The 27,672-nt window shown below is 41.3% G+C and overlaps 1 protein-coding gene across 1 annotated transcript in view; it reads right to left on the bottom strand.

The window, feature by feature from the left end:
• KDM2B (lysine demethylase 2B) overlaps positions 1–27,672 on the bottom strand; it is a 185,209-nt gene that overhangs the window by 39,281 nt on the left and 118,256 nt on the right. Inside the window, exons 11-12 of the mRNA XM_050923908.1 lie at positions 27,026–27,480; positions 17,356–17,442 (exon numbers count right to left, since the gene is read on the bottom strand). Coding sequence (XP_050779865.1) covers positions 17,356–17,442; positions 27,026–27,480 — 542 coding nt within the window. The remainder of the gene's footprint in view (positions 1–17,355; positions 17,443–27,025; positions 27,481–27,672) is intronic.

Below are 27,672 nucleotides of genomic sequence, written 5' to 3' on the forward strand. Positions count from 1 at the left end.
GCTGGAGAACGTAAAATGAAGTGTGATGCAGATGTTTACAGTGCATATCAATGGAGCACTTCTCTTTGCTATCAAGCAAGAGTGGCTTTCCAAGGCTGCAAAATCACATTTTCAAGTCCATTTTTCCATGTGCTAGACAACTGAAACCTTCCAGCTCTGCAGCATTTGAACTTTGGAGACAGAGTGATGCCAAAGTACGTGGTAATTTGTGAGAGTCATAGCCCTTGAAACTGCTCTCTATATCAGCAACAGCAGCAAGAGTGGGAGTATCACTGAAGGGTGCGGGAATCTTGCCTCACATCTCCTCCCCAAATCCTTTACCTCTGGAACATCCCCAAAGCATATATAGCAGTATGTCTCCAAGAACCCTAGAGCAGGGTCCCCAATGCGTTGCCCGCGTCCTGGGTGCCATGGCACCCGCGGGGGCATCTAAATGCGCCCGCGTCCTGGCCGGTGGTGGAGCATCCGCCGAAATGCTGCCGAATTTCAGCGACGTTTCGGCGGTGATGCCTCTCAATGACATCACTTGCTGCCAACAAGTGACATCATCAAGAGGCGTCGCCATCGAAATGCTGCAGAAATTTGGCGGCATTTCTGCGGGTGCTCCACCGCCGCCATGGTCCTTCATCTGGTGCTCGCCAAACGAAAAGGTTGGGGACCACTGCCCTAGAGCACTAACAGGCAGCAGGGTCTTTTATCCCTGTCTTATTTTATGCATTCCAGATAGAGACCAATGGAAGCAAAACAGAGTGCATTTATGGTGGATGTCCAGGGAGAATCCTTTAATATGAAGACCATTCTCAGAATGAAGGTAATGTTTCTCATACACTTTGAGACTATAGAATCATAGGACTCCTTAAGCCTCAAATTAGCAAAGCACTTATGCACGTGTGTAACTTTAAGCATAAGTAGTGCAAATGACTTCAATGGGACCACTCATACTTTAAAGTTAGATACATGTTGTAATACTGTGCTGAATCGAGGGCTTAATCCTCGGGCTCAATGCTGAGAGTATCAACAAAGGGGCCAACTGGCACTGAATGTGATTAAGCTTCTGGTGATATGGGTATCAGTCTGATAACAACTGGACTGAGACTCATCAACTCATTTCAAAAGCCGGGCCTTGAAACTGAACTCTATTTTTCAACAGCATATTTACTGCCCTGAAAATTAAAAGAAACCATCTCCTTTGTAAAATATTAGGGCTTACCTAGGAAGAATTCACATTCTTGGCTCTTCATGTTTGTGTGAGGGACGAGTCTCAAGTGGGAAAAAAAAATGTGACTTTTATATAGTGGTACTTTGAGGACACCAATTTAAAAAACAGAGATGTCCATTCACTTTTTCCCTTCCATTCAAATTCTCACTTAATCCTAAGGGGTCTAGTTTGCCTGTTTGATGTAAAATCATAAAAAAAAGGCATCTGTCAAAGTTCAAAGCAAGTGGCTAAGAGTTCATAAGAAAGAAAATATTAAATCAAAGATGGTAGATAATAAAGTCATTCATTCAGGTTCTCTATGTTTACAATTACTCCCTGCAGGGGACACAATGTTCTAAGTGTAACCTCTTGAGCTGAGAAATAATCTGTCAAATCACCAAGCAGAGTATTTGGAGGAATATCTGGTATGCAATATAAAGTGAAGCTCTCCAGTAAAGTGATACATGGAGCACCAAGCTCCAACCAGTGTAAATCTAGGAGCGTGGAGTGAATCACTGACAGGCTGAAGGAGAGTTTACTTACCTTTCAGTAACTTGAATTTGAGATGTTTTGTCCCTATGAGTGCTCCACCATAGGATGTGCATGCACCCATGCATTCTCAAATGAAGAATGCAAAGCAGTGTCCACAGGCCTGCGCAGAGCAATGCTTCGTGCCTTTAAACAAGGGCATATAAGGAAGTGTGGACCCACTGCCAGTCAGTTTCTTCTCAACTGCAAAATAGAGCCTTGACAGCCAAGGGGAATGAGGGTGGGAGGTGGAGCATTCATAGAGACAAAACTTCTCAAAGAACTCAAGTTACTGCAAGGTAAGTAACTTCTCCTTCAAGTATACGTCCCTATGGGTGCTCCACTGTAGGAGACTTGCAAGCAGTAACTCAATAAGGAGATGGGTGCTGAGGAGGCAAGTCTAAGATGGTTGGGAGGACTGCATCACCAAAGGCAGTGTCATCCTTGGAAACAGGTAAGATGGCATAATGCTTGGCAAAGGTATGAACGGAAGACCAAGTTGCAGCCCCTACAGGTTTCTGGTATGGGAATGTCTTTCAGTAGAGCTATAGATATAGACTGAGCTTTAAGGGAGCGTGAGTAATTCTGTGAGGGGGCTGTATCCCAGTGGATTCATAACAGGTTAAAATGCACCACGAAACCCACTTCTTTGAGTGGAAATATGTTGTCCTTTCATCCTCTGCAAATACAAATAATCTGGGAGAGGCCCTGAAGATCTTAGTCCTCTCAAGGTAGAAGACAAGAGTCCTTCTGACAACTAGCGTACATAGCCTGGTTTCATCTCTGAAGGCTTGAGGCTTTGGGTAGAACACTGGATAGATGGTATTCTAAAGAGACCTCAGGGAAGAAGCCAGGATGGGGATGCAGTGTAACCTCTTCTCAATAGGACATAAATGGTGGACCTGCCTTGAGAGCACCAAGCTCTCCCATTCATCTAGCTGAAGTGATGGATATAAGGAATGCGGTCTTGATGAAAAGGTGGAAAAGAGAGCAGGTAGACATTGGTTCAATGGGGGATTTCCTCAGGACATTGAGAACAAAATTAAGGTGCCACTGAGGGGCTGGGTTCCAAACAAGAGGAAACAAGGTGTGTGAGCACTTGAAGAATCTGGCTGTAGCAGGCTGGGCAAAAACTGAAAAGCCTTTGATGGGTGAGAGAAAGACTGTCACAGTGGCCATATGTACTCTGGCTGAGCTCACTGATAGATCTTATGTCTTTAAATCCAACAGATAGTTTAGGATTTTGGAGTGCAGAACTTCTGATGCCTGAGAAGAGTAGAGTAAAGAGAACACCAGGAACAGAAGTGTTTCCACTTTTGAAGGGAAGTTTTGCAAGTACTAGTTTTCCTGATAGATAGGAGAACTGACCAGAACTTATCTGAACAGGTTAGCTCCATGTTCAAGAACCATCTAGGAACCATGCTCTCAGGTTCACAGAGGAGTGGTTGGGGTAGATCAGGGTCCAAGAGCTCTGTGACAGGAGATCCTTCCTGAGAGGAAGGTGGACAGGCATTGTTATAGATAGGTGAAGGAGATGCAAGTACCATACTTGTCTTGGCCAGGACAGTGCTATGAGCATAACTCACTCTTTCCTGATGCAGTCTGAATAACGCCTTTAAAATTAGAGGTACAGGCAGGTATGCATACAGCAGAGTGTGGGGCCCCTGTGTTATCAGGGCATCTCCTAATGAGTTCTGTCCAAATCCTTCTTTGAAGCAGAAAAGGTGACATTTTGTGTTGTTTGGTGTGGCAGAGGCCTGCTTCTGCGTGACTCCAGGTCTGACAGATTCTATGGAAGACAGATTTGTTCAGCTCCCATTCATGGTCCTGAAAGAAGTTTCTGTTCAGGGAGTCTGCAATTGTATTATGAGGGATAAAACTGCTGAAATTTCTATGTGGTAGGAAATGCACCAGTTCCATACTTTTAACCACTCCATGCAGAACGTCCAGGTTCTTACTCCACCCTATCCATCAGTATAATAAATTGCTGGCCTATTACCCAGCATTATCCTGACAGAGCAGCCCTGTATGGTGTGAAGGAAGCATTGAAAAGCATATCAAACAGCTCTCAGCTCTAAGAGGATGAGGTGGAGTGTGACATCTTGTGAGGATCACTTGCCCTGGGTTGTAGCCCTTTGGAGGTGATCTTCCCACCTCGAAAAAGAAGCATCTGTTGTGAGGATCTTTGAGGGTGAAGGATGTGAGAATAGGGTTCCTACATAAACCTTCAGTGTGTCCTTCCACCACCTGAGAGTCCAGAACTTTCTGAGATGCTGTGATGCATTTGGAGAGACTGTGTCTGTTCAGGGAGTAAACAATCTTTGCCATGTCTGAAGTGCAATCTCATGTGAGGCATGACAAATGAAGAGGCTGATACGTGCCTGTGAATGATGTGATACTAGTGGGTACTGGGATCTCTTTCTGGCTGAGACTCTATAAAATTGTTCACCAACGTGACCCCAGTAAATCCACTGAGGCAGCAGATAAGCGAAGAGTCCCCATGAGTACTTGTAACCCATGGATCTAAGACATCTGGTAGGGTCCGAAAGATTCTCTTCAGAACACTGACTCAGCAGTGTGTATTGGTATGATGCCAAAAGGGAGCTCTGTATCAAGACCTCAGAGTACAAAGTAGAATCAGCCTCTGGGTTCAAAAGGGGAGCATCAGACACAGGTGACAGTACCAAAGGCTGAAGGTCTGACTGGGAGGATTGCAGTTGCAGGTATCTGAATGGTACTGGAGAAGAGGCTCTCACAGCTTACAGTTCCTTTGATATGAAAAGGCCCTCTGGAGAAAGAAATCTGGAGAGTGCTGGTCTGAGTCGGTACTGGGGCCTGGAGAAAGGGTCAGTGCAGAGAAGGTGAATGTGGTACCAGAGAGGCTTGTAGAGAAACTTCTCTGACCTCACAGCTGTGGTGCAGGGAAGGCAAAGCATGAGTAGGAGGCCTGTGCATATCTTGGTGCCAAGAGGTGTCAGTCAATACCGAGGTAGGTAGCTCCATGTGCGGTCTGTTAGACTTCTCCATATACTGTCTTTGTGTGCAGTACCTGCAGTGTGGTACCAGTATCAGACAGTCTTTGCTGTACCTCTTGAGGGACGCATGGGTCTCAGAGTGGGATTTTTGGGGTTACCTACCCCGCTTCCTTGTTTCCCTGGTCGAGGAAAGAGGCTTCTTCTTCGTAGATGTCTTAGCCTCTAAAGATGCTCTGAAAGCTGCAACAGCCACCATAGTGGCCAGGGATGTTGAGGCCAATGTACCAAAGGAAGGGGCATGGAGAGGGCAGCGGCAGAAGGGAACCTTGCTGGGGCTAGTGAACATTCCATTAGACAGGACTTCAGTCTAGCCTCTGTCTTTTTGGGACCTGTCTTTAAACCCCATACAGACCTCACATGGTGATGGGACATGGGTTTCTCTGAGGCATCAAATGTCCATCACTATGGGAAAAAGACCTGTGGTAGGTCTGGCAGGCCTTAAACCCTAGAGTCTTCAGCATAACCTGGAGTGTTAATGGACCAAGCCCAGGATTGCTAAGAGGGAAAAAAAAAGTGAGGGGACAAATCCCTTCCCAAACACAACTGTGTGTTGAAACTAAAAAGAAATAAAGTAACTAAACAAAATAAAGGAGAAAACCTAAGGATAAATTGCTATGTTCAGAAAGGTGGGAAGCTGAGAATCAGTGGACATGCAATTGCTTCATCTTGAGCTGCAAACGGTTGAGAAAGACCTGAATGGCGGCGGGCCTATGCCTCCTTATATGTCCTTGCTTAGGAGACACGTGGCGCTGCTCAGCGCAGGCATGGGCCGGTGGGCACTGCTTTGTATTCTCTGTCAAAAGTGCATTAGTGTGCATACTTCCTACAGTGGAGCATCCAGAGGGACATATACTCAAGAATTTGGCCTTGGTAATTAATTTATTAATTTCTTCAGGGTTTGCAGGACTCCAAAATGGCTGTGGGAAATCAGACTGACAGTTGTTTTCCAGTCCAGTCTTGCTGCTGGAGGGTGAGCAGGTATGTGGCAAATCCATAGTAGCCTCAGCAACTCTTACGCCTTTGTGGAGTGCCCCAAGCAGTTTCTCATCCTGCTTGTGCTTAAGGATTTCAACCACTCTGAAACAAACATATTCGGAAGAGTTTTTTTTAGGATTTGTTAGCAGCTGAAAGTGGAGCAGGCTCCTCTGAGTTTCAATGCTGTTATCACTACAGCTCATAGCAGACAGAGCAAAATTTGCCTTTGTATCCCTCTCTATGCCACCTGCTCACAAGCAACAGCTCTTTACATGCCTCACAAAATGAGAGAGAGCCCTCATGCAACTCTAGATCCATCACCTCCAATTTCAGACACTTCCAAGCCCCATGTTGAACACATGCCCTCAATCTAACTTCATTCCTGTTTGTGTAACCTCTGTCTTTCCTTGCCTCTCACAATCTCAATCTAGGGAATAATTTTCCTTCAGTGGGAGAGTAAGAGCATATGACCTTCCCATCTGAGCCTGAGAAATGCAAAGGACACAGCATCCCAGAAGTGATGGTGACAAGATCAGCTTCTCACAATTAAAATAAACTCAAAAACTTGGGCAAAGCTACCAGCATCTGCATCTGAGCGGTCTCTCTTACCATAGGCAGTCTCTGCTGAGGAATGGATACTCATGGCCATCTATATTAGTCTTTATAGCTGTGATGGTCAGTGTTATGACGAAATCACCCTGCTGAATTTCCCCCTTCTATAAAAAGTGACATGAATAAAGTTTTACCACATGCCCAAAACCACAGTCCATTCAGAGGAGAGCAGGCATCAAGCAATGGCAAACGGAATTAAACCAATATAATGTGAGATCAACTGTACTTCAAAACACCTTTAAATTATGGGCAGACATAATCTGACAATTTAAATCTCCTTTCCACTTCAGTAGCACTGGAGTAACTGATGCAAAATTTTATTTGTATCACAACCAACAGAAAATGTAGCATGAGAATCCATGCAGAGAGTCCCTTTTCCCCTTCTTTTCCCAGTTCTCTTGTTCCTATATACTAGACTGACTCAGTTTTAGCTCAGCTGACTCAGCTTTAAATCCCAAATGCTGATCTCCATTTCACGTTATTATTTTCACTTCCTTACAAGAGAAGTGCACAGCAACTACCCAAGAACAGCTATCTAGGCCTTGTCCTGATGAGGGTTTTAGCACAGTTTTCCCAATATTGCTACTGTAAGTGTAGCTCCACATGTGATAGTTCTAGGGTAGGCTCCAAAAGCTGTGTTTTTAATGCTGTACCATATACAAATGCTTGGAGCACTGTTAGACAACACTGTGGTTAAAACACTGTAATTGGTCTAAACTAGCACTTCCACTGTTGCTATCAATGGTGGAAATGCAGTGGTGGGTAGCACTGACAGGAAGTAACTAAGGCTAGTAAAGACAAGAGCACTCTGTGTTGACTTCACTGGGAGCAGATTTAGGCCAATGCTGAGCACTTCAGAAAATCTCCTCTTGTCACATAAACATTTTAATGTCCTTAACATGAGAAAGCTAGAGCACTGTGAAAGATACAAATCTATCACTGTATTACTAAACATACCTAAGATTATTAAAACAAATATGAATTAAAGTCTAATTAACTTCTCATCATATATGCTACTTGGTTTTGCACACAGTCAGATCTGCCTTGCCAGTTTGTACTTCAGTTCATAGTCAGTTTATTTTGTATTTCTCATGTCTGATCCAAAGCACAATGTTGCATTTAGGCTCACAAAAAGGCAAGACACCGTTTAAAGAGGCACTGTCTGGTTTAAAGTAACGTTTTTTTTTTTAGCTGCATGACCATCACTGCCATGCCTTTTATTATTAACACTGAAAGAATTTTTAAAAAATCTCCGTTACTTTTCACCATAGAAACCTATTTTTTATTTTTTGCAATTTATTCATCTTAGACCATGAAAGTCTGCTAAGTTTCACTTTTGTTTTTGGTCGCTTTCCCTCACTGATTCTCATGCACTGGCACAAAGCTGCAATAGATACAAACACTACAGGGAAACTTTTTAATTTTTTTGGCCCGTACTAATTAACAGTGCAGTGCCCCTTTACATACACCTCTTGACTTCCTTTACAACTCCAATGACATAGTTATACATGACACTTCTTAAATATCTTCTCTTAAAATCAAGAGAGAAAACTGTAAAAATGTATTTATGGAGGGCCCAGCAAATATTCTTATATAATTTGTGGTAATGTAAACCAGCCATTTAGAGTTACAGGTCCACATACTGCTCACATATACACCTGTATAAATCTAGAATACTCTGGGTTTATACTAGTGTAACAGAGATCAGAACCTGGCTCACTGTCTATGTTTCTAACTATTTCAACAAATAATAGGCCCTCAGTATATGAATTATTTAGAAATTGTTATTGACATTATCAACACAACTTGAGCTAAGACCAGAATACTTTGCTATAGATTTTAATTACATGCTATTGCAGTTGACTATTGTCTTCCAGCAAATATGAAGTAGTTTGAAAACTACACGTATTCTGGTGGGGCCAAATCCTGTGGACCTTATACAGATGTTATCTTTGGTTCCTACTAAGGCAAAATGGAAAGTTTTGAGATCAATATGAGGAGATCATAACTGTTGACTTCAGGATTTGGCTTCTTGACATGACAAATAAAATTTGAGATCCTGATCAGCCCACTGGGCTAGTGATCTGTGCTACTAGGCTGTAGGCCCGGGTCTCTTTCTCTCCATGTCAGCTGGAAGGTTAAACCCTAGGGATGGGGAGGGAGCACCTAAAGTATGCTGCAGCAACCCCTTTTGCCAGTTAAAGAATTCTGTTCAGTCTTTTCAGGATGGAAGGTTGGAAGGCATAAATTAAGGCTAAGAGGAAGAAGGTGAAGACCAGGGGAAAAGGAGTCAATCTGGATCCTGAAAGGCACTGGAAGCTCAGAGTGCTCACCATCTTCCAGGATCAGGTCCTGCATCAAGGATGCAGACATCTTGACTTATAATGAGAAATTCTTGTGTCAAATCCAAAGAGTGTTCAAGGAACTAAGCATAAAACTTCTGCTATCCAGTTTCCTACTGTAGATTCCACTGTAAAGTTTATCCCCCAAGAAATTCAGCTTGAGATATAAGATTTCCCACGTGATAGAAACCTTTGAGGTGGGAAAGATGCATTTTATCCAACAAGACACTATTCATGAGTTAGCCACTTTTTTTTTTTATGGAAGATTACAGTTATGGAGCAGCAGCAATATTCTCAGCACTGTACAGAGAGACGAAAACGTAACCAGTACCTGCCCTAATGGGCTTACAGTCTAAGGATATGTCTACACAGCAGCTGGGAGGTGTGATCCCTAGCACAAGTAAACAGTTTTATGCTAGCTCTGCTTGAGCTAATGTGCTAAAAATAGCAGTGTGGATGTTGTGGTACAGGCTGTGGCTTGGGCTAGCCACCTGAGTCCAAGCCTACACGATCCTCTGAGTTCAAACTCAGGGGGCTATCCCAAGCTGCTGCCCATGTTGCAACATCCAGACTGCTATTTTTAGCACATTAGCTCAAGGAGAGCTAGCACAGGTCTGTCTACCTTGGCTGGGAATATCACCTCCCAGCTACAGTGCAGAAATGCCTTAAGGAACAAATCATGCAGTCCTTACTTAGGCCACACTCCCTCAGAACCTAAATACCTGAAGTAAGGCCTACAGGACTGGGTCTAAATCAATATATACAGTAGAATTTCCAGGACCCAAATTCTGACTATCTGAGCCTTCGTCTCTAACAAGGTGCTAGCATGTCTCCCGGTGTCCCAATTCTCCAGATAAAACTTTGCATCCCCCACGTGAGTCACAACCTTGGGATTCTACCACATTTTCACATATACAGGCAATGGGCCACAGTTAAAAAGCTGGCCACCTAATCTATATGCGTGCACACACACCCAGAATGAGTAAGTGACCCTACGTGTCCATTACTACACACAAATTAGGCAGCCAATTTGGAAAATTCCCCCACCCCCCACCTCATCCCCGAGTCTGAAAATATACGTCAGTCAAATATACTGATCATGCAGGTTTCAGAAATCTATTAAAGCTCCATATTCCTGACTTCTCAATAAGGAATTGCTGTATGGATCCTAGGCTCCTGGGCATAGCCAAAGGTTTTATTAAACAAATCACTCTTGAAATGTGGCAATTTTTAAAAATCAGCTACTATCACTTGCTCTCCAGCTACAGGAAAAGATATGTTAGAATCTTATTGCTATTGAAAGATTAATTGCAAGAGATGGGTGGATGTTGGAGTTTTATAAACTAGGATGAATTGGAAGTATTAACATGAATGAAGGATCTTTTACATCTTTAAAATGAACAAATATGATCCAGAAGTGTTATATATGATATGAATCACATGCTTCTACCTTCTACCATTTCCTATAATATCCAAGTACTTTATAAACATGAATTCAGCCCCACAACAGCCTTGTAAAGTACAGAAGCATCATCCTCATTTTATATGGAGAAACAAAGGCATAGAAAATGTGCGATTTGCCTAATGTCACACAGGGAGACTGCAACAGAATTGGGAACAGAACCCAGAACTGAAGCTCCCCATCTCCCATTCCTGCACATTAACTCCAAGACCATTCTTCCTCTCTTCTATATCACCTTTTCACTTTAAACCCCCCATCATCACTTGTCATCACTTCTGTTTTTTTAAATCAAATTAATTTTTAGTGCTCATGAAAAGATGAAATGAAACTGACAGCCCTACCTGAGCCAGAGAACCACTTCTTTAGTCACAGGAAAGGTAAAATATCCCCTATGCAGCACAAGTGTAAGGAGGAAGGAGGACTGCAATGTGTGGCAGGTGTTTCCTGATGCCCAGCTATGCTAACATGCCTGTGTATCCACTAGCTCACTCGTTACGAATCATGAGTTTGGGAGAGAGGGTCAGCAAGAGACCCCAAAATTTTAGATTCTGCAAGGACTAGTTTTGTTTTGCATCTTGTACAGAGCCGAGCATGTTGGTGGCTCTTCATACAGGCTGATAATGCATAATACAAACTATGACTCAATTTTAAATATGAACATATTATTTGCAGTGTATTTTAATGCAATTCCAATTATTAAATGAATTTTCTTTCAATAGCAATTCAATATCATAATTAAACAAGCCCTTATACTACTGAATTACTTTCCTTCTCCACAGGGGTTTTCTGCTTTGCCAGTGGTCCTCTTCTTCTGCTCTTTGTTTTCTCTGGTCTTTGTTTTTCTGCATCTCTTCTCAAACTTTTCCTATTTCCTTTCTCTGCTTTCTCACTTCCTTCCTTCTTCCCTTCATTTCTGGGCTTTTCCCATCCTTTCTTTAGAATCATTTCCCTTTTCTTTTGTAAGTTTTGGCATTCAGCATTCGCTTTATTCTTCTTTCTCCATCTGTAGCTCTGTCTTTCTAAATCTCTTCTGGTGACTTCTCCCTGAAGACAGCAGGAACCACGTCATCTGCTCACTACCTCTTCTTCCTGATCTTCACATCATTTCTCTAGCTTTTCTTCAGGAACTTGGAATGAGATGATACTCCTCACCCTTGTAGCCAGCATCCCAGCTACAATGCTCTCTTCTTGCCATTCTCTCTCTGTGTGGTACTGTGCTGTAGGATACTTGCTGTCCCATTAGACTGTAAGGCTCTCGAGAAGGAAGCTGTTACATATTTGGGTATGCTTCGTACACTGTGCACTACAAAAGCAAAAATACCCATGTGGCTTCAGCTGCCCTGTCTTGTGTTCAACAGTCATGGAACCCCTAAGACCTTCAAGCCCCAACATTCTACTGACCAGTTTTATCACCCGGAAGGATTTTTCCTGTTTCAAATCTTCTCCCTCATTAAAGGGGCTCTGGGATGGAAAAGGGGGAAGGGGAATCAAGGCCTGTGAAATACTCCCCACCTTCTCCTTACATAAGCTTCCCCCCCACATTGCCTAGACAATATGCATCAACTCTGGCCTCAAAGAACCAATTCTAAGACAAGTCTCTCTAGCCCATTCAATCCTTGGCTTCTCTGTTACGATACAAGAGGACTAACTATTACCAACTGTGGAGGTGGTTTCTATGACATTAATACTTATCCATTCAGAACTTTACTGAGAAAATACCAACTCACAATTATTTGTCCATTATCCACCCAAAATGCATTTCTGTATTTTATCTCAAGACATGATTCATGCTAATTACAGATTAAGAAAAACATATTTTAAAAAGAACACTACAAGGGATTTTTCATATTTTGTAATCTATGTTCTTGTTTGGAAATCTGAAACTGAAGCCTGGTTCTTTATAGATTTTCCATCCATGTTTGTTACTGTTTGCTGTGCGTATTCATTTATTATTGCAGGGTTGTTCTTCAGCACTGGGATGCTTGCACTGACTTTTAAAGTAGTTAAAGGAAAAGAAGTACCAAAAAGGTTAAAACACACATAGCCAATGGGTTTTCAAAGAAGATGTAAGATTAAAACACAAATATGTTGCATTTCTCATCCTCAACAGTGTTACTGTAAATAAACATCAAGGGTTCCAATTTAAAGGTGGACAGGAAGCCTAACAAACTTTGAACCTACAAAATCCACACATCAGTATTAAGATCCTAGTTGTTACCCTAAGCCACAATCACAAGGGATGCAGCACAAAAGGTCTTTGATCTTATTTTGTTAGTTTTATTTTATAAATCCCACACATTGTTTGTCCTCTGGTCACAGAGGTCTTGCTCCATTTAATGTCTCTCAACAGGTGACACAATAAGCAGCTATCAACAGTGGTGGAGTGGAGAGTATGCTGCCTATCAATATCTTGAGGTTTTTTACTGCTAACCATTACTGTAGTATCTAAGTGCCTTCCATCTGCCTATCGTGGTCAGATAAACTTTTAAAAAATGTTTACGTGACTTAGGAGCCTAAGTCACATTTTCAAAAGTGAAGTCAAAGTATGTCACGTAGGCACTAAAATGTTACCAGTAAAGATTTGCCCATTTATAGTCAAACAGAGAGTCTATAAAAATATTTTACTATTCTTATTTTCTGCAGTAGGGACTAGTGGTAACACAAGCACACTGCATACAGTGGCATCCAGAGTACGACTTGCACTACCATAGACCAATTGATATGTGGAATCTGTGCAACAACAAAGAATAACCACGGAAAAGAAAGAAATTAAAAGAAAACATTTGTGCCAAATGCCCTCTAGGATGTGGTTTAATCAGCAACTTTTAATAGCAACAGCTTTTGGATGATAGATAAACCCTGTGTCCTGACCAACTGAGCTCAGTACAGCCAATTTAATTTCAGGTAACCAACAGTTCTGGTTAAGTGGACTTTAACCGAATAGAGGTACTACTAATAAAAAATAATCTTTCAAAAATATCTATACAACAACTTTAAACTCCCAAAGCCAGGAAATGTACAAGTAAAGCAAATACTCCATTAAAGACTCGCTGAGGAGCCGAGGATAGTGTTGACTCTCATTTTAAATTTCCCAGCTCTGATGAGTTTGTCAACTCCTAAATATTAGTTAATTATAATAGGCCACATTTTCTAAAGCATCCTCTTACAAGTTTCTGATCAGATGTTTTGTGTATGGGCAGGCACATAAACGAATGCAGAAAGAAATAGCTGAGCAAAAAGTTGCATGTGCAAAATTGCTTATACAATTTCTGACTGGCCCTCCCCCTTTGAAAATTAGGCTAATAGTTTTTTACTCTGTATAATTTCATAGTTTATTTAAAAATGAAACTTCCATAGAAGGCTTCTAAAACATCTCTCTCAGGTAGTTACCCAGGTTGTTAAAACATGTTATTTCCATTAAGCAGATACTTGAAGGTCATTCCACTCTTCCAAGTCAGGATGAAATTAGGCAGTTTTTTTTAAGACCTATGTTATTTATTAATTTGGCTCCTTTGGTGCCACCTAATTTCTGTGGTAATTATTTAATTAGAAAGGTTTTAAAATATATATATATATATATATATATATATATATATATATATATATATATATAATACACTATAAAAACTGCTGGTTCCTATAAAGTAATTACCATCTAGAACATAAATGTGTATTTAATGAGACATCAATCTGAAATCTAAAAAATAAAAAGTTGAAAAAATAACTGAAAAGTATTTCAAGTCTTACATCTGCCTCAGTCTTCCCTGACATTTTTTGAGGTTTAAAATCTCAACAACAATTTTTTTTTTTTTAAGTTTTACTCTCCCTTGTTGCTATATGAAAGAGCCACATAAACTGGGAGAAATGATTGATCATAGAAGAGAAGGACTGAAAGATTATGCTAAAAGTAGATAAACTGGAAAAAAAAAAAGATGAAAAAAAGATAAATTATTTTATTCTCTAGTCTCTTTCTAGTGATTTTATGAGTTACTTGTAACAACAGTAAACACATTTTCAGAAAGAAATGTGATCTTTGTTGAAAATGATATTTTGGAGAAATTATGTATTATGAATCTAATACAATACAAAAGGACAGTAAAAACATAAGCAATAAAATGTTTTCTAATGTAACAGAGCTGCTGCTAGGGTTGTGTAACTGTGGAATTTAGTAAATATGCCACTATTTAAATACACTGTCGTTTTTCATCACCATTGAGCTAATGAGTTCCAATGCATTATAAACATTAATTAAGCCTCACAATACCCTTGTGAAAGAAGAAGAGTACTATTCACAATATCCAGATGGGGAAACTGAGACACCGAGAACATAAGTGACTTGTAATACGCTACACACCTGGGATTAGAACACAGGAGTCAATCTCCTGGTCTAATCATTAAACATTCTCTCTTCCGTCAAAAGCATTTACTGCATATATAAGCAATTCTCTGTTTTTAAAACAGGCACTAACATTAATAAGAATATAAGCACAGCCATACTGGGTCAGACCAAAGGTCCACCTAGCCCCACACGCTGTCTTCCAACAGTAGCCAATGCTAGGTCCCCAGACACCATCCCTGCCCATCCTGGCTAATAGCCATTGATGGACCTATCCTCCATGAACTTATCTAGCTCTTTTTTGAACCCGGCTGTAGTCCTGGCCTTCACAACATCCTCTGGCAAAGAGTTCCACGGGCTGACTGTGCATTGTGTGAAAAAGTACTTCCTTTTGTTTGTTTTAAACCTGTTGCCTATTAATTTCATTTGGTGACCCCTAGTTCTTGTGTTATGAGAAATAAATAACACTTCCTTATTTACTTTCTCCACACCTGTCATGATTTTATAGATCTCTCTCATATCACCCCTAAGTCGTCTTTTTTCCAAGCTGAGAAGTCCCAGTTTTATTAATCTCTCCTCACACGGCAGCCATTCCATACCCTTAATCATTTATGCTGGCCTTTTCTGAACCTTTTCCAATTCCAATATATCTTTTTTGAGATCAGACGACCACATTACACACAGTACTCATGATGTGGGAGTGCCACATCTATGGATTTATATAGAGGCAATATGATACTATTTTATTATCTCTCTCTTTCTTAATGATTCCCAACATTCTGTTTGCTTTTTTGACTGCCACTGCACATTGAGTGGATGTTTTCAGAGAACTGTCCACAATGACTCCAAGATCTCGTTCTTGAGCGGTAATTTGGACCTCATCATTTTATATGTATAGTTGGGATTATGTTTTCAGTGTGCATTACTTTGCATTTATCAACACTGAATTTCATCTGCCATTTTGTTTCCTAGTCACCTAGTTTTGTGAGATCCTTTTGTAGCTCTTCACAGTCTGCCTGGGACTTACCCATCTTGAGTAGTTTTGTATGAGCTGCAAATTTTGCCACTTCACTGTTCAGCCCTTTTCCCAGATCATTTATGAATATGTTAAATAGGACTGGGCCCAGTACAGATCCGTAAGAGACACCACTATTTACCTCTCTCCATTCTGAAAACTGACCATTTATTCCAACCCTTTGTTTCCTATCTTTAACAGTTATCAATCCATGAGAGAACCTTCCCTCTTATCTCATGACAATGTATTTTGCTTAAGAGCCTTTGGTAAGGGACCTTGTCAAAGGCTTTCTGAAAATCTAAATACACTATATCCACTGGATCCCCCTTGTCCACATGCTTATTGACCCCCACAAAGAATGCTAATCGATTGGTGAGGGATGATTTCCCTTTACAAAAACTATGTTGACTTTTCCCCAACAAATTATGTTAATCTATGTGTCTGACAATTTCGTTCTTTACTACAGTTTCAACCAGTTTGCCTAGTACTGAAGTCAGGCTTACCGGCCTGTAATTGCCAGAATCACCTCTGGAGCCCTTTTTAAAAACTGGCATCACATTAGCTATCTTCCAGTCATTTGGTACGGAAGCTGATTTAAATGATAAGTTACAAACTACAGTTAGTAGTTCTGCAATTTCACATTTGAGTTCCTTTAGAACCTTTGGGGGAATACCATCTGGTCCTGGGGATTTATTACTGTTTAGTTTATCAATTTGTTCCAAAACTGTCTCTAATGACACCTCAATCTGGGACAGTTCCTCAGATTTGTCACCTAAAAAGAATGGCTCAGGTTTGTAAATCTTCCTCACATCCTCAGCCGTGAAGACTGATGGAAATAATTCATTTAGTTTCTCCGCAATCCTGTCCTTAGGTGACATGTACCTAGTCAATATGGGGGCAGTTGAAATCCCCCACTATTATTGCATTTTTTATTTTTATAGCCTCTGTAATCTCCCTGAGCATTTCACAGTCACTATCACCGTCCCCTGGTCAGGAGGTTGGTAATATATACCTACTGCTATATTATTATTAGAGCATGGAATTACTATCCATAGAGATTCTATGGTACAGTTTGGTTCATTTCAGATTTTTACTTTGCATTTTCTCATCATATTCTATTTTATCATCTACCATCCTCTTCTCCTTACTAGGACATAGAGAATCTCCATTAATAGATCCTCCCTTAAGAGATGTCTCTGTCTGAACCACGTGCTCCTCCGCACCTGTCAGCTTTACCCGCAGCCTTTAGTTTAAAAACTGTGCTACAACCTTTTTAATTTTAAGTGCCAGCAATCTGGTTCCATTCTGGTTTAGGTGGAGCCCATCCTTCCTGTATAGGCTCTCCCTTTCCTACAAGTTTCCCCAGTTCCTAATAAATCTAAACTCCAACTCCCTACACCATCGCCTCATCCACACATTGAAACCCTGCAGTTGTCTGTCTGTCTAACTGGCCCTGCGCATGGAATCTCACTGGCCCTGCACATGGAACATTCTCAAACTTTATCATGGTTTAATAACTGGCTGTCAAATTTCAAATTTTTACATTAATGCTCTTGTTGCATAAATGTGAAAAGTGTCTGAAAACAGTACCATTTCTAGTTGTTTTTAAATATTCAAATGCGTAAATAAGGACTAAACAGATTTTTTTAAAACTGGAAGTGAAACAGTCTCTCTATGGAGGCATTTGAATGCTGTATTTCACCATCTGATTGACTTATAAGCCAATTAACATATGGGCTCAATCATAAGAAAGCAAACAGCCCCTAAAATGCCTTATCAAACTATAACAGTGAACACAGAAACCTTGCACTGAAATGATTAAAAGGCAAAGATAGCAAATGTGACTTATTACCTTTGTGGTCTTCTTAGGCCAGGCTACCACGGGGACCCCCGAAATGGCAAGATTCTGGTCGTCATCAGCATGTTCCTTCAGAATGTTCTGTTTCAAATGAATGCAGCTTAATTAGTCAGAGAGCTATTTTTGAAACTTAAGAGGTGAATAGTAGGAAAAGTGTTACTTTTGCCTATCTAGGTTAACTTTGTGGCTGTAAATGACTTGATAATGTCCAAACCTCCACACATTAAATCCACTGTAAACCTCTCTATCCAGCTGCTAAGATTCATGGTTCATTTAAAGTGAAATCTTCTGCAAAGAGTGCAAAGGAATTACAAATCTCATCATGTACTATTAATGGAAAATTAGGTTCCTAAAGCACCCTTTAAAAAAAAACAACACACAACATACCGCGTATGTGTGCTTGTTAGACCACGTTCAAAGGCACATGAAGAACATTGGCCAAAAGCAATGAAGCCTCATGAAGACAATGGAAAGTCCCAAGTCCACCAATCCTACCTCTTGCAGTCATAAGACATCTCTTTGTTTTCTGTTTATACAACACCTAGCACAATGGGGTCCTGATCCATGACAAGGGCTCCTAGGCACTATGGGAATACAAATAATTAATAATCACTATCATCAGTTGCATGTCCCACAGCTATCATCAGAGTATCTGAGTATTTCAGATACCAGGCGCTTAAGTCAAGATGGAACATTGCAAATTGTAATCTGTCAGCCCTATCAGCATTCAGATGAAGAGCACTGTCATCTCCACTAGCAACTCTATACCTATTCTTACCTTTCCTGTGGAAATCTGCTCAATTTTTTGTGAATCAAGTAAAGCCCTCAGGTTTCTGAACACTTACTAACAAAGCTTCAGACAATGCTTAATACCCTGGCCTCAAACTAGCTTTCTTCTGAATGCTTTTGTTCTAATGCTCTGTACTGGATGTCTTGCGAGTGGGTTTCACTGGCTCATACTGCTTCTGCCATGGGGAATAGTTTTCATTACCATGTAACTCAACATAGAGACATGGGATTATTCTAATTAGAAATTGTCTTTATATATAATAAATTGTGCTAGTGGGAATATCCATAATCAGCTCCTTGCGCTTATCCCTATATTTACAAACTGAGCGGCAAAGCCCTCCACTTTGGATTCAAGTATCTATAAACAACCACTGAAAGAGTCAAAAGTTTAACAAAGATTCCACTGATCTGCTGAAAACTGAAGCTCAAATGAGCCTTCATACATTACTTTATTGGAATGATTTTTTTTTAAAACAAGATCTGTGCACTGAAAATTACCTCATATTTGAATTGACAAGATAACCACAGACGTCAGTGGCGTTGCTCCCAATTACACTAACTTCTTGAAAAAGCTTAATTAGATAACAATAAACACAAGGCATCCCCAGTCCCCAGAGTGGTGTTTTAATCATTAGAAATTTCACACACTATATAAAAGGATCTTAAAATACACTAATTGTTTTTAATAGGAAATACACTTGGAATAACACAAAGAAATTACGCATGCTGTCCTTCTGTAAAGATCAAACTGAAACGAGTGATGTGGTGCTATGTAGCCAAGAACCAGATCATGGCCCAACTAACAGCCTGAATACAGCAGGCAGTGGCAAATACTCATCCTACTAGGAGAAGGCAGGATGCCAAATGTAGAACTGGTTTAAAGCACCATGGGGGAATGTTTGCTGCCTTCGCAGAGCAAAAGGTTCACGGGCTAATGATTGTTGTGCATATGGATAGGAGCATATAGACATCTGTACTGTGACTCGGTCATGTCCCTTACTGCACCTTAAATGGCATTAGCAATGGTGGCTGCAGGCACCAGCGCTACAAGCATATGCCTGAGGCGGCAAGCCGCACGGGGCACCCTGCCAGTCCCTGTGAGGGTGGCAGTCAGGCAGCCTTCGGCAGCTTGCCTGCAGGAGGTCTGCCGGTCCTGCAGATTCAGCGGTGGGTATGCCAAAGCTGCGGGACCGGCGGACCTCCCGCAGGCAAGCCGCCAAAGGCAGCCTGCCTGCCGTGCTTGGGGTGGGAAAAAAGCTAGACCCACCGCTGGGCATTAGGCAGGCAGATCTCCTAGTCTTTTGTGCACCATGGCAAATTTACAGTCTGGATCCTCCATCCCTTTTTGATAACTGCACAAAAATATGTGACTGCCTCAAAACCTTCTCCTCCCTGCAGAAACATGCAGGCACAGGCAGGATCCAGTCCTATGTCTGGATATTTATGTCTCTTTGCTGGTTGAAGAGTCACATGACTATAGCTAACATCATACATGCCGCAAAAACAGCTCCCTCTGGAAGAACCACTATTGAGATTGTAAAGCAAGTGCTGCATGTCTGGACAATCTGTAGTTTGTCAGAGCTGGGATGCTTAAAGTGACATTTATTCACAAGTGTTGTCTGATAAAAACTGTCAACTGTTAATCTCATTATTGTTTGTAATACCCTCTTAGAAGCTTAAAGGCAAAATTACTTTCACCACCAGCTATGTGCATTTTGGCAACATCTCCTTGTATGTCGAGGATGCAGTTCAAACTTTCTGGAACAATTTTTAAAGCCTCCAAGAGTCTGGGACTTGAGAGGCTTCCCACCATATAAAATTTAGCGCTGCCGTTAAGATCCTTATTACATGGCAACACCTAGTTGTGAAATTGATATAAAAGAAATTAATCCTCATTTGCATCCATGTGACAGGGCAACTGGGTCCATTGTGTCTTACCATGAACACAGTTACCATCATTTTAAAAAAAGCAGTATTTCTTGGCAAGCGAGTAATGGATTTTTAAGGGAGACTGGGACTTGGATAAAGAGAGTGTTATCGGGAGCCAGGGGAACTGGGAATCAAGCAAGGATAGTAGAGAGATCAGACGAGGAGCCAGCGGGAACAGAAAATGGGAGACTGGCTGCGCAAGCAGACAGACTGGAAACCAGATGGGGGGCATGGGGAACAGAGGGATGCCTGACATAGATCTGATGAGGAGTCAGGGTGTGGGGAGGGGGAACTAGGATTAGCTGGGCAAAAGAAACAGGCAAGGAGCTGAGATTGGATGAGGGAGAGAGTCTAGCTCTCAGATGGGGAGTCAACAGAGGAAGAGCAGGACTGGTTGGGCAAGGAGACTGGGATAAGAAGCCTGAGAAGTTCAGAGTGTGACTGCCTAGGTTAGGAGACTGGGAAAAGTAGCCAGGGTCAGGAAGATATAGGACTGGGACAAAGACAAATTGGAGAACACAGGGAAAGAAGGTCAGGTTTGGGGGGAACAAGAGCAGAAGGAGGGCCTGTGGCCACTAGACAATATTTCCCTCCAGAGTCTAGAATGGAACCCAAGATTTCCAAGTCTCACCATTTCCTCTGCTGTCAGCAAATACGTGTGAAACCACTGGCACAGTGTGTCTCATTCCCTTCTAGTGCCAGCCCACACACAGGATGACATCCTCTACTATTCCAACCTACTATTGCTATCAGTTACTCTGTTAAGCTCAGAGGTCTGTATGGAGAATCTAAAGGGTCCAACCTGTTGATAAACAATGTGGGTGTCACTGATGCCATGTGACGGTGTAATAGGGCCCTCAGTGGCTGGGCAGCCTAGTGGCTAGATCATTGGTTAGGGGGACTGGAGGGGGACTGACCCCTCCTTCTGCCTCAGGACCTGGCCCAGGGTCCTGTGTTGCTCAACTCCTAACCAGGGGAGATGGATCTTCCTCCCCATCCAGGCCTGGCATTGGTTGCAGGTATAACGGGGTGGGACTAACTGAACCCACAGGTGTTCTTTAATCCCTGCTGTGCCCAGCTGTAGTCTCTCTGCTCCTTCACAGAAGGATTTTTTTTTTTCCAATTTTCTGTTTTAAAAACCACAGGAAATTACACACACAAACTATGCTAAAGGATTATTGAAGTTGCAAAACTGAGCACTCAAAAGTTCAGAAATGCCAGAACTAAGATTGCCTGTACAATCTAAATTTGGTCCCTTTATGCATGGGTTACAATATTCTTTAATTACATGATCACATACTAATTTTTCCACGGGTCCTTGTTTCATTCAGTGTACAATATGGAAGGTTCTGAATTAATGAGCAGTTATTCAGTATTTTCTTTTCTCTTCTCTGTTCCATGTGTGGCCCTAGGTCTTATTAACTTCACAATAGTCAAATCCTGCTCTGAAGACAGAATTATTAATTTCCACATTGGCTTTTTTATGATGCTCATTACTATAATACCAAGTGATTCACAAACATGAATTGATTTGTTTTCACACTACTCCTGTGAGATGAGTGGGTAATATTATCCCTATTATACATATTCGGGAACCGAGGCAGAGAGAGATTAAGATCATAAATGTCCACTAATGTTAGATGCTTAATTTGACATGCACAGGACCTGATTTTTCAGTATATTTTGCATTATACAGCACTTTATGTGTTCAAAGCACAGCTCTGATCAAATTCAGCAGTTTAACACTTCTGCAAATCTGACCCCAGGATCTCAAGGCAGACATCCATAAAATGAGGAACGCACATTTAGTGAGCTCCTGTAAAAAGTTTGAATTAAGTGACTTACCCAGCATCACAAATGAACTCTGCGGCAGAGGCAGGGATAGAATCCAATTCTCAAGGATGGCTTTCAACTGCCTTTAGCCAGGAGACCCTTCTTTCTCTTTCTGCAATCCTCTGCCTCATTCCACCTTCCAATTTCTGAAACAAATGAGGCAGGGGTCCTCCAGATAGCAGTTTACTACACAATCCTGATTTATCCCCCAGTGCACCAACTATTCTGTACCCTGAATGAGGTTGGCATTCTGTGGAAAAAATACCATGCAATCATATAACTGAAGACTGTATCCTAATCCATATGCACACGGAGGGCAAAACTGAGGTTTCATAGGCAATCTTAATTCTGGCATTTCCTAACTTCTAGGTGGGTGACTTTCCACTCTTGGGCAAGGATGGTGTCCCTAGCCTGCTGGCCAGAAACTGAGAATGGGTGACAAAGGATGGATCACTTGATGATAACCTGTTCTGTTCATTCCCTCTAAAGCACCTGGCATTGGCCACTGTCAGAAGACAGGGCACTGGGCTAGATGGACCTTTCGTCTGACCCAGTATGGCTGACCTTATGTTCTTAATGTTCCTTTAATGTCATTTTTGTGTCTAATTTTCTACACTCAGTTTTGAGATAAGCATATAAAGAAATAACTTCTCTGAAGGGATATACAAAGATTCTGCTGTATCTGTAAAGTCTCAGATGAGTCTCTTCTATGTGTAATAATAATAAAAAAGTATATTATAGCAGGTTCATTTCTTAATGTAGTCCATTCAAAGGATTTTTTCTATATGACATTTGTCTTCTTTATGCTCCAGGAAGACAATATTCTGTGGGTAATTAAACAGGTGAGACAAACTACTTTATTCAGTGATGTGGAGTTTCACAGAATCAGCTGGGGTAAATCATATACAATTCATACCCTCCTGTCTTAAGCAGGAATACATTTAGATCACAGGAGATTGGATTACTGTTCTGTAGTGCAAATACAACTTAATTAGCTACATAAAGCCTATTTGTTAATCAAGTAGGAGACCCTTTGAAGTGAAATAATTCATTTTCCTGATAAGAAGGGACACTGAAAACTAAACTTGTGTAAGTTCCTTACACATCATATGAGCTCCTAAGTCATCTGACACTACAAATGGGGACACTACAATCAGGAAAAGTGCCAAACTAACAGCCCTGGAGACTGAAATCCCATTTATCGATAAGACAGATGGACAATGCCAGAGTAAGCCTCCCCACGCTGCCTTTCCAATGTGGCTCTATCAAGAAAAGAGGAGAGCTCACCTCCACACTCAATTCAATCCTTAATTTATCTGACAGCAAGGGGGTCAATTAGCATCGGTGGTGGTTGTGTCTTTGTGACATGGATGCCTGTCCACTGAGAGCTGGGCTCAGACCACTAAGCACATTTCCTAGAGGCCTCTCAACACCTATTAGGTGGTAACAACTTTCAGTCACTACCAAACAAAATTAGATCTGAACAAGTGACCAAGAATCAGAGATGAAAGACTACATCCAACAGGTCAGAGAAAGTAGTGGAGTGTGTTTCATGCGCCCTATACTAGGACCCACACATATGTATTAAAGAGTATATGCTCCTGCACAAAATCTGTCAGTTAAAAATACATCCCTAAACATTGGCTGATTTGTCATATATAGAGAAAGCATCCCCTTGTGAGCAGTTGATAAAAAGAGAAGAAAGAATACTGAAAAATAATGGTTCCCAAATTGTGGTCCATGGATTGCTGACTGGTCACATGGTGATGATTCCACTGCCTATTTTCCTAGCATTACTTTCCCACATAAGCCATTGCTGTAGCTGCCCCAGGGCTGTTATTCTATTGCCAGTGGGATGGAAATTAGTCTATGCAATTGTGACTGGGAGGGGAGATGCTCCATGAAACCATCATGGTCCACGCAATGGGGAAGTCTGAGAATCCATGCTTTAAAAAATAAAAACCCAACCTCACCTCAGAAAAGACCACAAAACTAGGATCTCTCAGTGCAGATAGGAACCAGAGTAGAATTTGTACAGAAGCCAGATAGTAACAACTTCCTTGGTAGCACCAGAAGCTGAAATCATTCAAAGACTCTCCAAGCCAGGTACAGCAATGATGGCTGCTGAAATAGGAGTATTCTTGCTTTCTCTTGGCAATAAACGCACACTGGCATATTTAGAGAACTCATCCTCTCACTCTGCGGACAGAAAGAAACAAACTCCACATATGCACTTTGAGGAAGAGTTCTCTATGCTGTGTGTGTGAAGTTAATAGTTAAATGAATTCTTACACCCCCACTTTTGTCCTTCGTATCTGCTGCTGTCACTGCAGTTCTCACAATGTAATGAACCAGGTAGACATATGGGGCTGGCACCTTATTGTCTGTCTGACGGAAGCCCCTCAACTTTTGAATCTTCCTCTTCTGGAAGGTGACCAAAAGAGTGTTCCCTTCAGCCTGGCAACCTGACATCTGAAACGACAGTCTTGATGGGTGTTGCCAAGGCATTCGCTGTATTTGGCTGTCTGTGGTGATAAACTGCCATGGTTTTTAGTTTCTTCTTAGATAATATTTTCATGCTACACAAGATAACCAGGACCTCTCAGTAGCCTACCAAATTCCCAGCCTGGAATGTACTCCGTTTTTATCGAAATCTGAGTCTATGACAGAAAATCTTTCATTTAAACCTTAACATCTCCACTGAAAACTCTCTCATAGCCTTTCAAATTCAAGAAGTTAGAAGTACAGAGAGCTTAATCTGCCCCTTAGCTACACCTCTCCCCAACTGCCTTCTTGTTCTCCAGCACCTTACCTTTCGTTTAAAAATCAAGTCTCTATATATATCTCATGGTTGCAAATATAACTCACAGAATGTGACCCAAATTTAATCAACATAGTGATGCTTGCCTGAGTTTGCAATGAACATAAAATAATCATTCCAAGAGATGTTAACTGACCCAGTTCATCTCAGTGAAGTGTTAACTCCCCAGTGATGCTAATTTAAATCTCAACATTGTTGTCTATTACACTATTGATTAAAGCATGACAGAGACGATATTTTGAAAATCTGCACAATCTACTGAGAGTGACATTTAATTTTGGTGCCCCAAGAGGATGAAACCTGGGATATAGTGCCACTTATTTTTCTCCCCAATCAAGAAGTAGCCAAACCCAAGTACCTTAACAGAACATCTGAGCTCTAGCAAGGGGAAATCAAGCCAAAGGACGCCAGCACAGTCCATAGATATATACAAACCCCATCGAGGGACAGCTGACAACACACAATCATATTTGGAACATCTGCACAGTTTACCATAAGTAGCATCTCAGTTTGGCATTTAAAAGGATGCAGATTATTTTGTAAGTGGAGCCTGGTTTGTGGGTGGAGCTTGGATGAGTACCACAACCTTTCTTCTCTGACCAATTCAACCCCTGATCTCGGGGGTTAATTCTGATTTCAGATTATATAGTGGCAGATCACAAAGCAACTTGTGAAATCAAGTACCATGATTTTGTGCAAATACACAAACATATACACAGTAGTCAACTGGAGGGACAGCTCAGTGGTTTGACCACTGGCCTGCTAAACACAGGGTTGTGAGTTCAATCCTTGAGAGAGCCACTTAGGGATTTGGGGATTTAGTTGGGGATTGGCCCTGCTCTGAGCAGGGAGTTGGACTAGGTGACCTCCTGAGATCCCTTCCAACCCTGATATTCTATGATACACCAGTCATCAGAATTGCTCTCTCGGTGGCTTACCAAAATGAGTACCACGTATTGTGATTCCAGGCTCCAAGTTTGTGGGAGATGGCTGTGCTACACACTATATGTTTATAGCCTTTTTATTTAAATGGCACTTGGGCTGCTTCTAAGCAGCTGTGACATAGGTTATGTTGAAAAGTACAGATCCTATACTTCTACAACATATACACACACTTTTCTTCACAAGCCATGATAAGCAGGACACATTTTCTCTACCCTGTGGTGCAAAGAATAAAAAATAAAACCACATTGCCCAGAGAGGCAGCAACAACTAGTGGTCAAAGTACAGGAGTGGGGGTTACTATTCATCATTCCAAATCAGGGGCAAATGATTATGGATGGATTATACACTTTAAAAAAAAATACGGACTTTAGAAAGGAAGGGCTAATAGAAATTTTAACTTTGCCTTTTCTAGCTGAAACTGTTCAAACATGAATTATTAAATACATAAAAATAATACACTAATGGATTCATCTTCACATCACCTTTGTGAGGAAATATGAATATCCCCATTTTAGAGAAGGGGAAACAAAAAGACAGAGGTAAAATAACTTACCTAAGGTGACAGAGTTGGGACTAGAATCAACTAGACCATGTTGAAAATTAGTTTTTTTGCCTACTCTTGAGATTTCCCCTTTGCCCCTAAACCAGATGAGGTCACCACTCCTGCACAATCCCAGATGCTATGTCAATTACCTACAGACTAGTTCTGTTTTAGCAGTTGCTCACTTATCCCACCATCTCCAAGGAAAGTACATTGTACCAGTAGGCAATAACTATCACACAGCAGAGGGCAATGGGAGAAACAAAAAAGAGAAGGAGGGAAGTACGGAAAGAAAATGCCATTCAGAAAGTTAGATGGGTCTGGTTTTTGAACCAGGATCAAGTATTGAAATCTTGTAGATTTCATTTGTGTCAGCTAATCAGACATACCTGAAAGCATAGTGGATTAAAAAGGCATATTAAAATACATGGATACACATAAAATAGGACTCTATGTATGTGTTTATGTACATGAGCTATACCATGCACTGCATTGCAAGGGTACACAAACTTTGTGACACTGAGGGCAGTTCCAACCAGAACAGATCTGATTAAACAGATCAGATTGTAGATGCCCATATCCGTAATATGGAGGAGTCGTCTATGCAGACAAGAAGGCCAACCATGCAATATTCTCCTTCCAGAGCTGAGTGGTGTTCAGATCAGAAGGGGAGTGATGCGTGCTGGGCTTCCCTCACATTGAGAACAAGTGTTTGCATAACTCTACAGGCCTCACTTTATGTACTTTTATTGTGTGCACGGCCTATGGAATATACATTTTATAACTTTAAAAACAGTTATACCCACCTTCATATCCTCCAGAAGTGCCTGAGGATCTTCAATGCCTTCTGGAACACACTTCTTGTTCTCTGGGAGAGATTCAAGCTTTTCTACTAGGGCTTTCAAACCTTTCAGTTCAAACTCTGTGAGATGAGTCCATTTGGTTGAGACTTCTGTAGCTGGTGACCCTGTTGGTGTTTTGGGATAGTCTGTGGGGGTTGTTGACTTTACACTGTCATCTGACTCATTGGACAAAGTTCTTTTGAGGTACCTCGTTACTGTGGCTTTCTGTTTTTTCCCTGCAACATCCTTCCCTTCAGAGTGTGTGCTGTTGGGCGAGGAGGAACCATCAGCCAAGGACTTTGGATTCTTATCCAGATTGTCTTCCTTCTCCTCCCGAGTATGAGCATCACAAGATTCTTCATCCATGTCTAACCAGGAATCTGATGAGAAGCTGTCTACGCTGGGTTTTCTTGTGGCATCTGAAAGACACACAAAGAAAATTAAATCTTTATCCTGCTCAATTTACAGTTTAAACAGTCCTCCGGTCAGGACTAGTGCCCACCTGATTAGACTGGCACATGGTAGTGCCTGGTAACTCTTACATGCATCTAGGAAGTGATTTTTGTTCAGATAATTTAAAACTGATTTTGCTGTTTTTCATTAACATCAAT

This window comes from Gopherus flavomarginatus, chromosome 15 (genome assembly GCF_025201925.1).
Source record: "Gopherus flavomarginatus isolate rGopFla2 chromosome 15, rGopFla2.mat.asm, whole genome shotgun sequence".
NCBI classification, from domain to species: Eukaryota; Metazoa; Chordata; order Testudines; family Testudinidae; genus Gopherus; species Gopherus flavomarginatus.